This window comes from Chlorocebus sabaeus, chromosome 10 (assembly GCF_047675955.1).
Source record: "Chlorocebus sabaeus isolate Y175 chromosome 10, mChlSab1.0.hap1, whole genome shotgun sequence".
NCBI classification, from domain to species: Eukaryota; Metazoa; Chordata; class Mammalia; order Primates; family Cercopithecidae; genus Chlorocebus; species Chlorocebus sabaeus.
The window spans coordinates 6,947,693-6,966,204 of record NC_132913.1 but is presented as its reverse complement, the minus strand read 5'-3'; the positions used below and the strand labels follow the sequence as shown (position 1 = coordinate 6,966,204).

General features: G+C 39.9%; 1 protein-coding gene across 1 annotated transcript in view; it reads left to right on the top strand.

Annotated features, from left to right (window-relative positions):
* Window positions 1-18,512, top strand: part of CNTNAP5 (contactin associated protein family member 5) — an 868,401-nt gene that overhangs the window by 452,333 nt on the left and 397,556 nt on the right. Inside the window, exon 8 of the mRNA XM_007964645.3 lies at window positions 1,734-1,998. Within this exon, the coding sequence (XP_007962836.3) occupies window positions 1,734-1,998 (265 nt within the window). The remainder of the gene's footprint in view (window positions 1-1,733; window positions 1,999-18,512) is intronic.

The following is an 18,512-nucleotide window of genomic DNA, read 5'->3' as shown; positions in this document are numbered from 1 at the left end:
TGTTTTTACAAAAATGATACTGACCTTAGGAAAGAAAAAGATAAATAAAAGTTATTAATACTTCCTAGCTTCTCTGCAGAGCATGTGTGATTTGGCTTCTTCCAAAAGACAGCCCTGCCACAATGGGTTGGCCATCATTGGTGATGTTTTTATTCTTGAAAGTGAATTTACCAGAGATCCAAAAATGCAAATTAAAACAACTGTGAAATACCAAGAGCAAGTTGGTGGACTTTTTTTAATGGTGGCACTCGGTGCAGAGGATGGAGGTATCAGAGATGGTGGCTAAAAGCAAAAGCCTCCAAGTCAGACAAACAAGGGTTTGTCTTCCATGTTCCCTGCTAACTAGGCACGTGACTTTTGCTAAGTTATTTATTCTAAGTCTGGTTTGTGCATCCTTTAAATGAAGAAAATAATCCATTATGGCATTGTTGTGCAGAATTCACAAGATATGTATGAAAGTGCCTATCCTATTGCCTGGCACAGTGGAGTGATATATACTGTGGGTGATTACTTGATGTATATCAAGGGCCTTACCCTTTGACACATTAATTAACTTGTGAGGATCTAGCCTAAAGGGAAGAAAACATCTAAACAACTACAACAAATGATTCATGCAATAATATGCTCATAGCACTGTGATTGATGGATGAATCATTAGAAATGTGCTACTGGTAGAAGTTTGTTTGGGGACTGTTATTCATTTTCAAGAATACGAGACTATCATAAATAAACATGGTTGGGACCTACAGATGTTTTTCTGGGTAGAGGATTTTGGAATTGAACCGTTCCCCTGCTCTGGGACTGAGAACCACACTATATATCTAACTCTGCTACCTGGCCACCACAGTGGAAAGTTAAATTCAGGTAGCCATTCAGGTTAGCGCGTTCCTCTTGTGGGATCTTTACCTTTTTTTGCTATGCAAAGAATAATCTTCTTACTCTTCTTTTGGGTTCGATACACACTTAACATTCCCCGAGACAAGTCTTCTCATCCACTCTTCGTCTATGTTGTTGAAAACACTTTTACTAAGTTAAATATTTGGCCCATGTCACTGCACTGTTTCTGAGTTCGAAAGAAAACTATTCAGGAAGCAGCAGAGGACTTTCCAGCTCTGCCTCTACTCACCTTTCCAGACTTACCTCCTTTAGGCTACTTGGACCTTCCTGTCCCACTAACTACTTAGAAATGGCAGGTTCCCTGGAATTCCTTGGGGATGCTGTTTTGCTAATTTCTTCAAGCCTTTGCACAAACAGTGCCCTTTGCTGAAAAGGCTAGTCAAGGTACTCCACCCCTTTCCTAATTCCTTCCTTTGTTTTGCTTTCCCTCGCATAACCTTCGCTTGTCCAGTTATTTCTCCTGCCAGGCTCCCTGGGGAGCTGGTGTCCACATTGTGAGCTTGGCACATAGTTGACTTGCCATAGGTATTTATATAATGAGTAAATGTAATTATTTTTACACCCCTTAGAAAGTGTGGATGCTTCCATCCGCCTTCCTTCTGGGACTCTCGGATGGCCCTCTTTGCAGATAGCATTGTGATCCTTAACACATGAATGGAAAATAATCTTGTGAGTGTGTCTGAACAAAGCCGACATTATTTTCTTCTTTAAGATCTTGCCACTGAATGTGAAATGATCCTGAAATTAAGGTCAGCTCTCGGGTGGTTGTTGATATCAGCTGTCAGATTGCAGAATAAAAAATGGCTTTTACATGTTTGACTTTTATTGTTTTCCAGGGCAATGTCACTTTTTCCTGCTCCGAACCACAGATTGTGCCCATCACATTTGTCAACTCCAGCGGCAGCTATTTGCTGCTGCCCGGCACCCCCCAAATTGATGGGCTCTCAGTGAGTTTCCAGTTTCGAACATGGAACAAGGATGGTCTGCTTCTGTCCACAGAGCTGTCTGAAGGCTCGGGGACCCTGCTGCTGAGCCTGGAGAGTGGAATCCTGAGACTCGTGATTCAGAAAATGACAGAACGTGTAGCTGAAATCCTCACAGGTACTGTCTGCTGACACTCTGGATCAGTTTCTTATTTATCCAAGTTGACAAAGGTTGAGGTCCTGACAAAAACATACAGAATCCAAATCTCAGGGATGTGGGTTCGCCCAGTATTCACAAATTTACTCCAAGTCTGAAGAGGCAGCATTTTTTTTTTTTTTTAATAAGATGGAGTCTTGCCATCTTTAAAATGCATGGAGTGCAGTGGCTCAATCTCAGCTCACTGCAACCTCCACCTCCTGGATTCAAGTGATTCTCCTCCCTTAGCCTCCAGAGTGGCTGGGACTACAGATGCACACTACCACACCCAGCCAATTTTTTTTATTTTTAGTAGAGACGGGGTTTCACCATGTTGGCCAGGATGATCTCGATCTCTTGACCTCATGATCCGCTCACGTCGGGCTCCCACAGTGCTGGGATTACAGGCCTGAGCCAACGTGCCTGGCCAGCGGTTTTTTGTTTTTTTTTTTTTTCTTAGTAGGAAACAAAACAAAACAGTGAATTTAGAATTAGCTATGTCAACTTTGGTTAAGTGCTTAAATATCTTAGTCTCTTAGCAGTCTCATTGGAAAGATGGGAATAAGAATTCTTACCTGGGAGTATTTAACACAATCTAGACCATTTCTAGGACTCTCTGCTAGGTTCTCTACAAACATGGCATGTATCATACAGAATCTTCACCATGCTCACTGAAGGAAGTTACTATTTTTCACTTAATAAGTGAGGAAATCAGAAGTCATGGCAATCACTTGCAAATCTCATGTTCCTATGTGATGGAGCTGGGATTTTATCCTGAATTTGTCTGACTTCCAAATCTATATTCTCCTCTTAAACCACGTTAGCATGGAAGTTTGGAGAGCCCCTAAATTATATTTCACGTAAAAATCAGTAAATCGAAAACATCATTTAAAATATATATGTGTCTACATATATTTTTAATTTTATTTATTTTTTTAAATTTTTATTTATTTATTTATTATACTTTAAGTTCTAGGGTACATGTGCATAACATGCAGGTTTGTTACATATGTATACTTGTGCCATGTTGGTGTGCTGCACCCATCAACTCGTCAGCACCCATCAACTCATCATTTACATCAGGTATAACTCCCAGTGCCAGCCTTCCCCCTCCCCCCTCCCCATAATAGGCCCTAGTGTGTGATGTTCCCCTTCCAGAGTCCAAGTGATCTCATTGTTCAATTCCCACCTATGAATGAGAACATGCAGTGTTTGGTTTTCTGTTCTTGCGATAGTTTGCTGAGAATGATGGTTTCCAGCTGCATCCATGTCCCTACAAAGGACATGAACTCATCCTTTTTTATGGCTGCATAGTATTCCATGGTGTATATGTGCCACATTTTCTTAATCCAGTCTGTCACTGATGGACATTTGGGTTGATTCCAAGTCCTTGCTATTGTGAATAGTGCCACAATAAACATATGTGTGCATGTGTCCTTATAGCAGCATGATTTATAATCCTTTGGGTGTATACCCAGTAATGGGATGACTGGGTCATATGGTATTTCTAGTTCTAGATTCTTGAGGAATCGCCATACTATTTTCCACAATGGTTGAACCAGTTTACAATCCCACCAACAGTGTAAAAGTGTTCCTATTTCTCCACATCCTCTCCAGCACCTGTTGTTTCCTGACTTTTTAATGATTGCCATTCTAACTGGTGTGAGATGGTATCTCATTGTGGTTTTGATTTGCATTTCTCTGATGGCCAGTGATGATGAGCATTTTTTCATGTATCTATTGGCTGTATGCATATCTTCTTTTGAGAAATGTCTGTTCATATTCTTTGCCCACTTTTTGATGGGGTTGTTTGTTTTTTTCTTGTAAATATGTTTGAGTTCTTTGTAGGTTCTGGATATTAGCCCTTTGTCAGATGAGTAGATTGCAAAAACTTTCTCCCATTCTATAGGTTGCCTGTTCACTCTGATGGTATTTTCTTTTGCTGTGCAGAAGCTCTTTAGTTTAATGAGATCCCATTTGTCAATTTTGGCTTTTGTTGCCGTTGCTTTTGGTGTTTTAGACATGAAGTCTTTGCCCAGGCCTATGTCCTGAATGGTATTACCTAGGTTTTCTTCTAGGGTTTTTATGGTTTTAGGTCTAACATTTAAGTCTCTAATCCATCTTGAATTAGTTTTCATATAAGGAGTAAGGAAAGGATCCAGTTTCAGCTTTCTACTTATGGCTAGCCAATTTTCCCAGCACCATTTATTAAATAGGGAATCCTTTCCCCATTTCTTGTTTTTGTCAGGTTTGTCAAAGATCAGATGGCTGTAGATGTGTGGTATTATTTCTGAGGGCTCTGTTCTGTTCCATTGGTCTATATGTCTGTTTTGGTACCAGTACCATGCTGTTTTGGTTACTGTAGCCTTGTAGTATAGTTTGAAGTCAGGTAGCATGATACCTCCAGCTTTGTTCTTTTGACTTAGGATTGTCTTGGAGATGCGGGCTCTCTTTTGTTCCGTATGAACTTTAAAGCAGTTTTTTCCAATTCTGTGAAGAAAGTCATTGGTAGCTTGATGGGAATGGCATTGAATCTATAAATTACCTTGGGCAGTATGGCCATTTTCATGATATTGATTCTTCCTATCCATGAGCATGGTATGTTCTTCCATTTGTTTGTGTCCTCTTTTATTTCACTGAGCAGTGGTTTGTAGTTCTCCCTGAAGAGGTCCTTTACATCCCTTGTAAGTTGGATTCCTAGGTATTTTATTCTCTTTGAAGCAATTGTGAATGGAAGTTCATTCCTGATTTGGCTCTCTGTTTGACTGTCACTGGTGTATAAGAATGCTTGTGATTTTTGCACATTAATTTTGTATCCTGAGACTTTGCTGAAGTTGCTTATCAGCTTAAGGAGATTTTGGGCTGAGACAATGGGGTTTTCTAAATATACAATCATGTCATCTGCAAACAGGGACCATTTGACTTCTTCTTTTCCTAACTGAATACTCTTTATTTCTTTAAATATATTAAGTAAATGCAAGTACATATAGCACCAGGGAATGGGAACACTTTTAAATGGTCCTCAAATGGCCAAAGTTTGGGAAGCACTGTTTCATTGCCATGTACTACAGATCTTACTGTCTAGCAGTATGCAGCAGGTCTAGGAACAAATTGTATTTTTGGATACCCTGGCTCCTCCAGCTGCTGTTTCTTCAACATGGAACAGTGGAAGTCTCTCCCTCATTCTCTGTTATGTTACCAATATCTGATGTCCTTCAAGCAGCGGTGTATTTACTAAGTTGACAAATACTCATTGAGGTCAAATCTCACATGCCAAGGATTGGGCAGGGATTGGGCTACAGCTGCTGATAGATGAAGTCCTTTCAGAAGTCTCCCTGAATAAACAGTCTGAATAAAAATCTCCCTCTGCTTTTCACCGCAGGTCAACATCCATCATGGATTATACTACAATTTAATTTAGATGCCTTTCTCTCAACTGGACTGCATGGATTTTTTATCCAAGTAGTTTAGCAAAAATTGAGTTAAATTGTAAAGGATATGACTTAATAGTTGTCGACCTAAAAGGAAGAAGCCAAGGCAATATTAATATAAATAGATAGTTTATTTGGGCCAAGCTTGAGTATTGCAACCTGGGAATATAGATTCAAGTTGCCCTGAATATATACTCTGCTCTGATTAGCTGCAGTTAGAAGCAGATTTTTAAAGAAGGAAAAGAGTTAGTTTCTGTATTGTTTATCAGAAATGTACATTAAAATCATACCGGCTAAGGATTTCCTGTGCATTGTTCTTTGTATCACAGATTCCAGGAGCAAGAAGATAATGGGTGAGTCAGGTAGTCAGGAAAAAAATAACTTTAAACAATTGCCTGGAGCATGGGTGCCTTGAGCTCAGGGGAAGGGTGTGTGACTGAAGTTTCATACTCATGCCTCTCTGGGCCCGATATACTTTGCATCACTCGCATATTTCAGACTGCTCTGAGCTGTTTTTCTTTTCTCATAGTTATGGTCATGTCAGACCGTGGGAGACATTCAAATGTCCATAGGCGAACAAAATGGCCCACTGAACCCCTGAGCATAGCAGAAAGGCCTGAGTCTGGAAGTCAGGCAGTCAAGTTTAAAAGTATTAATACATTTTCTCCTTCCTTTCCTGTGGCCCTGGATAAACTTTGTCTCATACGTAAACTGAAGTGTATTAGTTATCTATAGCTGCATATCAAGTGACAGCAATGTTTAATGGTTGAAAACATTATTTATTGTGTCTTAGTTTCTGTGGATCAGAAATCCAGGGACAACTTGGCTGGGTGACTGGCTCAGAGTCTCCCATAAGGTCACAATTGAATTGCCAATGGGGACTGCAGCCATGGCAAGGTTCAGTGGAGGAAGATCTGCTTCCAAACTCACTCATGTGCTCAGGCAGGCTTCAGAAAATCCCCTTCCACATGTAGGGAAGTTTATATTTTTCCCCTCATGTTATTTAAAAATAACTTGAATCTATACAAGAAATGAATAATGGACAAATTAACAGGAAAAAAAATGCATACACATTTTATTACATGCACACGTGTGTACAGGAGTCACAAAGACATACAAAATATAAAAGCCCAAAGAAATGGCAGATGGTTGGTGCCTTTATACCACCTTGAGATTACAGAAAGAACTGGGGTTTAGAGCATGGCCAAAATCATGTTATGGGTCAGACGCGGTGGCTCACGCCTGTAATCCTACCACTTCGAGAGGCCAAGGAGTCCAGATCTCTTGAGCCCAGAAGTTCAAAACCAGCCTGAGTAACATGGCAAAACCCCATCTCTACAAAAAACTGAAAATTAGCCGGGCATGTGGGTGCCTGCCTGTAGTACCAGCTACTTGGCAGGCTGAGGTAGGAGGATCAGCTGAGCCCAGGGAGGCCAAGGCTGCAGTGAGGCGTGATCGTGCCACTGCACTCCAGCTTGGGTGACAAAAGGAGATCCCATCTCAAAAACACAAAACAATGACAAAAACAGCAACAAAACACAGGTGAGATAGTAAATCAGGTTATGATGGCATGACAGGTAATTGAGGGGAGAGAAGAGGAGCTTCTGTTTACCAAGGAGGTTCTGTTTACCAAGGTGGTCTTAAAATGTAGGGGAAGCCATACAGGTATCAGCCCTTAGAGAGAATAAACGACAAATGTTTTTTCCAGACTCTTAAATGTTTAGACTCTCAGTCCTCAATCCAAACAAGGGAGAACCTCACAGAAAGCCTTGTTGTATCAATGCAAGTTTTCTCTGCAGATGCAAGTACCCCATGAAAGACAGCTTTGCAGGGCTGCTTCTTTCGGAACAGCCCTCTCAAAATATGTCAAAGAAGTATATTTTGGGGTGAAATATTTTGGTTTCTTTTACCAACTTTTCCTCATGAGCCTCTCCAGAAGGTTGCCAAGGGTGAGTGAGAAAAACCACCCAAGACAGAAGCCGCAGTCTTTTTATAATCTAATATAGAAAATGGCATCTCCTCACTTCTGTCATATTCTATTCCTTAGAAGCAAGTAAATATGCCCAGCTTATGTCCAAATGGAGGGGATGACACCAGGGCTTGGATATTAACAGGCACAGATTATCCAGGATCATTTTAGAGATTGCCTATTACAAGAGATTTTAAAAAATTATACTTTATAAGTTGGTGCTGGCAATTAAATGAGGTAGTATATCTCAAATACTGCACAAAGTGTTGAGTAGCTATTTAACACATTTTTCTTCTTTCTGTGCTGACTCAAGAGATATAGCTAGAAGGGGCCTCATTCTACAGAGTCATAAAAGTTAAGAATGAATTTGTGCAGTCAGAGGATTTTTATAAAATTTATTAGATTTCCAGTAATGGAAGTGAGTTAATCACTTAGAATTATCATATTTTTCATGTTCTGAATTATAAAAGTTAAACCTCAATCCTCCTTGTTTGAAAAAGAAAAATGTGAGCTGATACTGAGCTGTTTCTCTTGAATCGGTGAGATGTTTTTGAATACAAAGACTTGTAGGCCTCAGGTCAAAAATGAAATTTTAATACAAGGAAGGCCCTGGCAGCACATTGCTCTTAAAAATCCAGGTGCTGTCTGTATTATTAAGCGCATGTCAGTCATTAAAATGCATTTATGACCGAAAGAGAGTCTTGTAAGAGCTGCCACCTTACCCAACTGCAGAAAGGGAACAAATCATCAGTTATTTCAGACCCACCTCTCAGAAACCGATATAAGCAAAAAGAAGTTTTTAAAATGTGCAGCCAGAGTTCTCAAAAACTCTTCTCTCCTAAGGAGAATTTCTATGTTTTTAGAAAATTTGAATTTGATGGTTTTTAGAAATGGATCAAGATTTTGTGTATTCTTCTATTTTCCCATCTGAGAGGAGGAAGAACAAACAAATAATCAAACAAAAACAGTTTTCTCTTCCCTTACATTTCTGAGGAAACTTGTTTTCAAAGTACTTGAGCTTACATTTGCTTTATAAGAGATGAAAATCTCCTATGAATGATGAAAAAATAATGACAATCATTCCAATAATTTTTGAGAGTCGACGGGGCTATACTTGACACTTGGTATGTCCCAAATGGGTCAGAGAATGCAGATAATCAAAGGTTTATTTGAGACTAGTTCTAACATCCTAGATCTAAAAGAAAAGGTAATTCCTTTGGAAATGGCAGTCCAATGATGCCTCACACCTTCAACCCTGTTCCCAGAGCTTTGTACAGTGTGCTCAGCTTTTTAGGAAAGAAGTAGTTCTGATTTAGGGATTTTTACATTGAAGATCAAGGAGAGACTTGCAAAGTAAATGCATCCTCAAAATAGAAGACATCTGAATTTAGTTATTGTAGAGATGAAGTTTCAGGAAGATGAAGGACAACAGTGGAATCCCTTTCTTGTATTTTTCTTTATTTTCTATTTTTGTTATCTCCTTTTTTTTGCAAGCCTTATATATGTGGGTATGAGAAAAGTTAGAAGACCTCATTTCACTGTAAGGGATGTGAAAGTAGAACCAGCAGCCATTGAAGATCTTCTGCCAGTTAGGCATTGTGCTAGGGGCTCATCATACAAAACTGTAGAAAAACTCATAAAACTTTATAAGGCGGTTAGTATACTAACACACATAGAAAGAAACTGAGAATATGAATTTAAGTTAAAGTAGCCAAAGTGATGTTCAACTTCAGCTTTTTCCTTAGAATTCCCAAGTTCATGGTCTTTACACAGTATCCTGCTGCTCTCCATATTCATTGTTCATACTGTCCGTTGCTTAAATAACTCAAATTGTAAAGAAACTCTGCTTTACATCTATAGATAATCTACAAAAGGCTCTTAAGCTAAGTGGCTATTTAGGTCTAAAGCTGTGTCTTCAAAAACAATTTACTTGGTGGTCTTATTCTTGTATTACTTGGGACTCACACTAGATTGAAAGTCTGTTGTCTTTATAAAAGTCTGTGTACTTTAGCTAAAATTAACTGTATAATATTATTAAGTAAATAATATGGGAGACTGAGGCAGGTGGATTGCTTGAGGTCAGGAGACCAGCCTTACCAACATGGTGAAACCCGTCTGTACTAAAAATACAAAAGTTAGTTGAGTATGGTGGCACATGCCTGTAATCCCAGCTACTTGCTACTCGAGAGGTTGAGGCCGGAGAATCGCTTGAACCTGGGAGGTGGAGATTGCAGTGAGCCAAGATCCTGCTACAGCACTCCAGCCTAGGTGACAGAGTGAGACTCCATCTAAAAAACAAACAAAAAAGTAAATTTTATATATATCCGTATATCAACACACACGCAAATATTCATTGGCCACAGCACTCCAGCCTAGGTGACAGAGCGAGACTCCATCAAAAAAACAAACAAAAATCAAATTATATGTGTGTGTGTGTGTGTGTGTATCCATATATATATCCCATATATATCTATCCATATATATCCCATATATATCCATATATATCCATATATATCCCATATATATCCACATATATATCCCATATATATATCCACATGTATATCCCATATATATCCACATGTATATCCCATATATATATCCATATATATATCCCATATATATATCCATATATATATCCCATATATATATCCATATATATATCCCATATATATATCCATATATATCCCATATATATCCATATATCTATCCCATATATATCCCATATATATCCATGTATATCCCATATATATATTCATATGTATATCCCATATATATCCATATGTATATCCCATATATATCCATATGTATATCCCATATATATATCCATATATATATCCATGTATCAACACACACCAACATTCATTGAGAAAATAGGTCATACTTTCTTCAGACTTTTTTTTTGGTGCTCGGTACTTATTCCTTAAAAAGATTATCATTGAAGGATGAAGGCTGCCAAGTGACATGAGGTCTACCTCAGTAAGGGCCTATCTACTTCTAAGGACATTACCCTGCTTTGTGCAGGCTTTCCCATTCTAATTTCCCCTGTGCCCCATCAATCAAGATTAGATCTCTCAGAATTCAAACTGAAAGATCTGATCCATGTGGAAAGTCGTGAGCTTCACTGGAGCAGAGAACACCTTCTAGCAGTCTTGCTGGACTGTAAACTTTACCACAAAATCCATTTAGGCAATTCTCCAATGAATGATCAACTACCTGCATAACCTAATTTATATATTTTAAGCTCCCGGTTCTTTTTTACTTTTCATAAGGTACCAGGTGCCATGGGGACTTCTCACATGGTCATGTGGTCATGAGGCTCTCTCAAACTCCACACCCTTTCATTGAGCAATAGGTGTCACACTCTATTTTTTAATGAAGGATGTGGCTGCCATTTTAAAGGCTTTTATGGAGATGCTTAGAACGGAGTTTAGTATTTTTCAAAACAACCTGAATTACTAAGAAAATAGGACATTTTATAAAGGTAAAGGAGACCACCTGGTTTGTTTTCTTAGGAGGAATAGGGCAGAATGTTTTGAATGTCATGTGAAATGGTAAGCAATCTTAAGAGAAAACTGGCACCACTCTAATTATTTGAAAGGGATTTGACATTTCAATGTTATTTTAATTTTTCTGATGGGAAAATACAAGGCAAGGAAAATCGAAAGAAACAGGCATGGAGTTTTAGCTTACGTTTTTGTTGGTTTGTTTGTTTTCGTTTTTTGTAGTGTTTCTCAAAATGTCAGACATTCTGGGCAAAGAGCTTGAACTCAGTCTTTATGGTTGTGCTCCAGCCTACCTGTGCTCTAATCAGATGTAGGACAGGAGTAAGTCTTGCTCTGTTAGCCTCACTGTCCTCATTTGCTGAAGGAGAGGATCAGTCTAGAATCACGGATGCTCCCTCCAGCACTATTCATGATTTCTTGAAAGAAAACAGTAGGTCAACCCCACCCTTTATTGTCTTGGAAGAAATCATCAACCCATGGCTCTTCTTTTGAAACTGGCATAAGTGGTCCTGATTGATTGGGAGTACCTCGGGCCAAGCCCCTTGCCAGAGGTCATGCTTCCCAACTCCCAAAACTCCGGTGTACTTTGTGGAGTCAGAAAAGTAGACGTAGCCTCTTTTTGATACCATGGATTTTGTGGATGAGTTGCTTGCCTGGTCTTAAAAAGGTTATGCTATGACTCTTCACAACCTGTTGAGAATTAGGAGACAAATATCCAAACCTGAATAGGGGTTTTTTTTGCAACCTTCCTTAAATCACAGTAGACTACTGTGTGTGTGTGTGTGTGTGTGTGTGTGTATGTGTGTGTCTGTGTGTGTGTGTGTGTGTGTGTGTGTGTGTGTTTGCCTATGTTGGTAGGAGGGTTAACAAAATATATTAGGCCTTCAAACTATGTTAGTAGAGAAGCAATATTAGTTGTAGGTACTGAAGCTATTTCCTGCAGAGAGAAATCCAGGCAGAGACACAGCAAGGGTCTTTGGCTGTGGAACTGGCTTTCTTATAGCTAACGGTTGGTATATGTGAACATCTCTTCAGAAGGCAAAGCAAGCAGCAGTGAGGCAGACAGAGAGCCCACTTCGGATTCCATTAAAGCATCTTCTCCCCAGAGCTTCCCAGATGTGCAGTGTACTGCCTTGATGTCACCAGAGGCATCAAACTCAGACTGGGATTTTCAGGATTAAGGAGTGAGTCTATATTTTAAAGACATGGTTTTGGCACAATCAAATTAAATCCAGAAGGGCAGTGGGGAGAATCCAAACTAAGATATCTGACCCTGGCAACTGGCACCACTTGCTCATTATTAACTGAAAAAGCAAAAGGTGAAAGCTGATCACCTGGGACAGACAAAATGTTTGGACAAAAGGCAACATGGCCAGCAAAGAGCCAGAAATCAAGAAAATACCATGAAGTAGTGTCTATAGTCAAGTCAAATGGCTTATTGAAAATGCCATCTCGGCTCATTCCATTTAATTCCTAGGAGCAAGCAATAGTGTTTGTCATATTTCCTCAGCCACCTTGTAGTGTTTCACTCTCTTGATAATTCCTTGAACAGTACTAGTTAGAGAGAAGGTGTTCCAAACAAAACAAAATAAACACCAAAAAAACCCGTAAAAAACATTTAAGCCATCCTTTCTATCAGTTAATTTTCTATAGCCAGTAGACTTCTGTGACTTGCTTGTTCTTTCTCTAGCTCAAAATATGATGACATTCTCGGATCAATAGCCATAATGAATGTTTATTTGATGATTATTGAGCACTGACTACATTTACATTAAATAAAATGTGTCATCCTGTAGCTATGGTCAACACGACCCTGTTAGCTTTCAGAATTTAATCTCAATTGATATTTTCTCAAGAAACCTTTTCAAAGCAGGCCAGGTTCCTTGTTTCTTTGTTTTTTTTTTTTCTTTGTAACGTTTGCCCTAAGTATTTATATGTATGTATTCATCTGCTCAGGCTGCTATAAGAAAATATCACAGACTAAATGTCTTAAACAACAGAAATATATTTTCGCAGTTTTCGAGGCTACAAATCCAGGATCCAGATGTTGGCAGGATTGATATCTTCTGAGGGCCTCTGTTTGCTGGCAGATGGTTGTCTTTTTTCTGTCTTCACATGGTCTTTTCTCTGTGCTTGTCTGTATTCAAATACCTTCTGCTCATAAGGACACCAAACATATGGAAACTTATTTTACCATCATTACCTTTTTAAAGATCTTGTCTCCAAATACAATTGTGTTTTTAGGTACTAGGTGTTGGGACTTTAACATATGCATTTTGCAGGGACACGATTCAGCTCATGCAGTGTATATTAATGTGTCTATTTAATTGTTGTCCAATGTGACTTCTCATCACTGGAATGTAAGCAACCATGGAAACAAGTATATTATTTGCCCAAGCCTTGGTCCAACACCTTGCTTACCACACGTCTTCCATGACTATTTGCTACATGCATGAATAAACTACTGGAGTTGACCTCTAAAACATTTCCAAAAGATAGAATTTTAACAAGGAAAGAAGAGTTGGTAGTGATTTTTAACGAACATTCCTGTTACAACAATTATATTCTGCATAATGTGTCAAACCCAGGAAAGAGCTATACTCAGGGGGAGTACTAATTAGATAAAGGGCAAGGGAGCACCCAGGGGTAGGGAGACGGCCTAGAGAGTTGCATCGTGCAGGATGGAAGTACTAACCCTGTGGAATGTTGGCAGCTGGCTGGTTGTAGACTATAGCCCTGCAATTAACAGAGCTGCTCCCCAAATATTGTCCTTTCTCATATAAACCATTTGTAGCTAGCCACCACCTGCACATCAAGTAAACATGACGAGGCCGCAAGCTTCATCCTCTGCTTCAATTAAGTTGTCATTAATGCCTCAGTATTTGAGCTAAGATAATGTTAATGAGAAAATCCCATTAGCAAGGGCAAAAACGTGGATAGCCACACGGCTATGATTGTCATAACAAGCTGTCTGGTTGAGCACAGAGTTCGAGTTTCAGAAGATAATAACATGATGAAGCATTTCGTGTTATGGAAAACTGGGAAATGCAATTGCCTGAACTTTAAGATACCAAGCAAAGGTTGGAAATGTTTACCAAAGTAGTGATTTCTTGGGCATCTTCAGTTTTTTAAGTTTTGATTAATGACAATGGAAACATTGTATTTCTTAACTCACTGTTTTTTCTCTATCTCTCACTCAACAGGGAATTGCAGGAGCTAGATTTTTTTTTTTTTATCATAGCAGATTAATCTTGTCAAACCTGCTATCACTTCCCTTTGTCTTTTATAATTTTTACTTTGACAATTCTCTCATATAACTTAGGTTCCTCCCATTGGCTTTAGGAAACTTTTGGAGTATCTACTCTGCACTGAGTACTGTGGTTGAACCTGGGAGGGGGGCACTGCCCACTAGGAGCTCATAGGCATGGTTGGAAGAGACAGTAAAGAGGCATTAATGAATAATGCACAGGGAAGCACAGGGAAGAGACAACAGGACAGGGAAGAAAGGGAAGGCTTTCTAAAGGTGGAGATGTCACAGCGTGGTTCTGAAGAATAAATAGAATTTGGCCAGATAAGGAGGGAAGGATCGGATGCTCTAATAAGAGATGAGAAATAGAACAAGAACTGGAGGTGTAAGACTATAGAAGCTTAGATGCCTGGGGCCCAGAGGGCAAAAGATGAAGCAGCGTTTTGGTCAGGGACCCCAGAGTTTGTGCTGTATCTTGGAGAGAATAAGGAAATAACTCTATTGAGTTTAGCTTAATGTTTAGCATGTGGATGTTTGATCTCAGCATTCAAGTCTGCTAAGGAAACCACACCTTCACCATCAACCACAAATGTATTGTGACTTCCTAACAGACCCTAGTGGATGGCAAAACAAGATGTTTTCCCTTTATGCACCAATCAAGGGTTTTCAGGATCCAGGTTACCTTGAAATATGAGCCAGGCATTAATGACTAGGAAAGGTTTAACCGTGATTTATGGCCAATGCTCACGAGAGGGCCTGCTGCTGACACTTGGCAGTGGAAATTCAGTTGGTCTGATGCTCAATCCATCAATTAACATTTGGAGAGGGCAGAATGCTGCTCTGCTGATACTGGGGCTGATGGGGGGGTCCCAAAACATGACTCAGACTCTGACCCCCAGGTACCTGTCATCCCACTGGGAAGTGGAGACTTACAGGGAAGGATTGTTAATTAATACCACAAGGTGGTAAATATTATGAACTAAATAAATAGATCCAACTGCAGATGCTACAGGAATTTAGAAAGGGAATTCACCACGCACTAGTCTAGTCAAGGAAAGCCTGCTTCATTCATTTCCGGATTTATTAACTTATTCATTTACTCAATCAATCAATCATTCAGCACATTTTATATGTCCTGCACTGTGGTAGGTGGCTGTGATAGAAAATAATAAAACATATGTTCTCTGTCTGTACAGTTTAGGAAAGAATTTGCTGACACAAAAACTTGGCCTTGGAAGATTGGGGGATGGATTTTGATAGCAGGAAATTGTAAGGATAGCATATAGGTGGAGCAGAGGCTGGGTGTGGAAGCCCCAATTCACTAACTATGTTTACTTAGAGCATAATGAACACATGATCTAGCTGGAGTAGAGAATTCTTGTAAGGATTTTGGAAAATAGCCTGAAAGGACAGAGGGAGACTTGGTTACAGAAAGAATAGACTGTCCAGTGTGATTTTCATTCTCTGAGCTCCATGACCCAGTGGCGGAGTATTTGCTGTGAGGTCGATGATAACCTTGCAGTTTAGATAGTTGGATCTAGCAAGGTGTCCTCTATCAGAAAGAGACAGAGGACTGGGAAAAGAAGGGCATCATTAAAGAAATTCCCAGCTTCAGGGACAAGAAGTAGAACAAAAGTAGGAGAGGGAATTTGAAGGCATATGTGAATTCAATCTACCATATGTAGGAAAAAGTTAAGAGAATTTGATAATTGATGGATAAACAATGTGACAGGAAAACATAACTCAGGCTCTAAATTGTAGCATAATGGTACTAGTAACGGTAATATACTCTTCTACTATGTAACTGACATTTTTAGACTTCCTTATTCAATTATTCATATATTGCCCACTTTATTCTCACAAAAGTTGACTGTGAGATAGTCAGCAAAAGTTGACAGCTACCTTCGAATTGTTAAATAACAGCATGTGTGAGAGGACATAGAAAGACTGTTGAATCGAGTTTTCTGGGGATGATAAAGCCTAGAAACTTTCAAGTCAAGCCAATCAATTTGTTTCTGTTTTACAGATGATGTAATAGGTTTAGAGAAATTAAGAAATCTCTCTAAATTTCTGGAAATTGTAAGCGGCAGGCACTTGAGCAAGGAATAGCAGGTGAATCAAGCTATCAAGGAAATCTGTAACAAGTTATCTCCAGGGTTGGAAACAGTCTTTGGGGACTATCATCTGGCCTGGTCTACCTTTTTGCTCTTGTGTGTGGCTGTAATGGCCTAGGGTAGTCACGGCTGACACTTACAGGCCCTGAACAGTCACTTGGTTACAAAGGTTCATTGACACCTTGCAACATTAATTGTGATCTTGCTTTTCATTTTGTCTTTGAAACATAAAAAAGATGTTAAAATATGGTGACCATTGAAATGCAAAGATCTGTTAGAAATTTTATGGAGGAATTGGTGGGGTTAGAGAGACAGAGAGAGAGAGGTACAATTGAGAGCCAGAGTAGAAGAATATGTCAAGGCTCTGCAACCTCAAAAATATTTTTTTAACTCAATGGCTCTGAGCCAAGGGAAGATTTCCATTCCCACCAAACTCACCTTTTAGCCCACCTGTCCCCCAAATGGTGAAAAAATGTGCTGTTGGTGATGGGGATTTGTGGTGTTGGTGATGGGATTGTGATGTTGGTAATGGAAGGTTGTGGCATTGATGATGGAAGGTTTTGGTATTGGTGATGGAGTGTTGTGGTATTGGTGATGGAATGTTGTGGTGTTGGTGGTGGAGGGTTGTGGTGCTGGTGATGGAGGTTGTGGTATTGTTGATGGGAGATTGATGTTGGTGATGAGGTGTTGTGGTGGTGTTGAGGATTGTTGTGGTGTTGGTGATGGAGGGTTGTGGTGGTGATAGAGGGTTGTGGTGTTGATGATGGAGGGTTGTGGTGTTGATGATGGAGGGTTGTAGTGTTGGTGATGGAGGATTATGATGTTGGTAAAGAGGGGTTGTGGTGTTTGTGATGGGAGCTTGTGGTGTTGGTAATGGAAGCTTGTGCTGTTACTCATGGGAGGTTGTGGTGTTGGTAATGGAGAGTTGTGGTTTTGATGATCGTTCTTTGTGATGTTGGTGATGGAAGGTTGTGGTGTTGATGATGGAGGGTTGTAGTGTTGGTGATGGAGAGTTGTGATGTTGGTGATGGAGGGTTGGGTGGTGATGGGGGTTGTGGTGTTGGTGATGGAGGGTTGTGGTGTTGGTGATGGGGGCTTGTGGTGTTAGTGATGGAGGGTTGTGGTGTTGGTGAAGAGGGGTTGTCGTGTCGATGATGGAGGGTTGTAGTGTTGGTGATGGAGGGTTGTGGTGTTGGTGATGGGGACTTGTGGTGTTAGTGATGGAGGGTTGTGGTGTTGGTGAAGAGGGGTTGTCGTGTTGATGATGGAGGGTTGTAGTGTTGGTGATGGAGGGTTGTGGTGTTGGTGATGGGGGCTTGTGGTGCTGATGATGGAGGGTTGTAGTGTTGGTGATAGAGGGTTGTGGTATTGGTGAAGAGGGGTTGTGGTGTTGGTGATGGAGGGTGGTGATGTTGGTAATGGAAGGTTGTGGTGTGATGATGGAGGGTTGTGATGGTGATGGGGGATTGTTATTACCATCTAGTGAGCAGGAGTGCTGCTGCACATCCAACACAACAGGCATACCACAAGACACCTACTCACACCTGTAATTCTAGCACGTTGGGAGGCTGAGGCAGGTGGATCACTTGAGGTCAGGAGTTCAAGACCAGCCTGGCCAACATGATGAAACCCCGTCTCCACTAAAAATACAAAAAAATTACCCGGGCATGGTGTTAGGTGCCTGTAATCCCAGCTACTCAGGAGCCTGAGCCAGGAGAAACGCTTGAACCTGGGAGGCTGAAGTTTCAGTGAGCCGAGATCAGCCACTATACTCCAGTCTGGGCAGCAGAGTGAGACTCTGTCTCAAAAAAAAAAAATACTGATTTGTGCTACATGGATGAATCTTAGAAACATAATGCTAAGGAAGAAATACCAGTCAGAAAATAGAGCATAATGTATAATTTTATTTATATCAAGTGCCCAGAATAGGCAAATCCATAGAGTCCCAAAGGTAGATTAGTGGTGGTTGTCCAGGACTGGAGGTGCAGGGATAAGGAGATTGGGGGACAGTATATCAAGGTTACAGAGTATATTTAGGGGATGATGACATGTTTTAAAAATTGATTGTAGTGATTGTATAACTGAATCTATTAAAAACCACTGGGTTTCACACTTTAGATGACATACATGGTATGTGAATTTTACCTCAATAAATCTGTTACCAAAAAAATAAAATAAAAATAAAAGCAAAGTAGAATTCAGTAGCAGAACATAAAACTTTGCAGAGCTTTT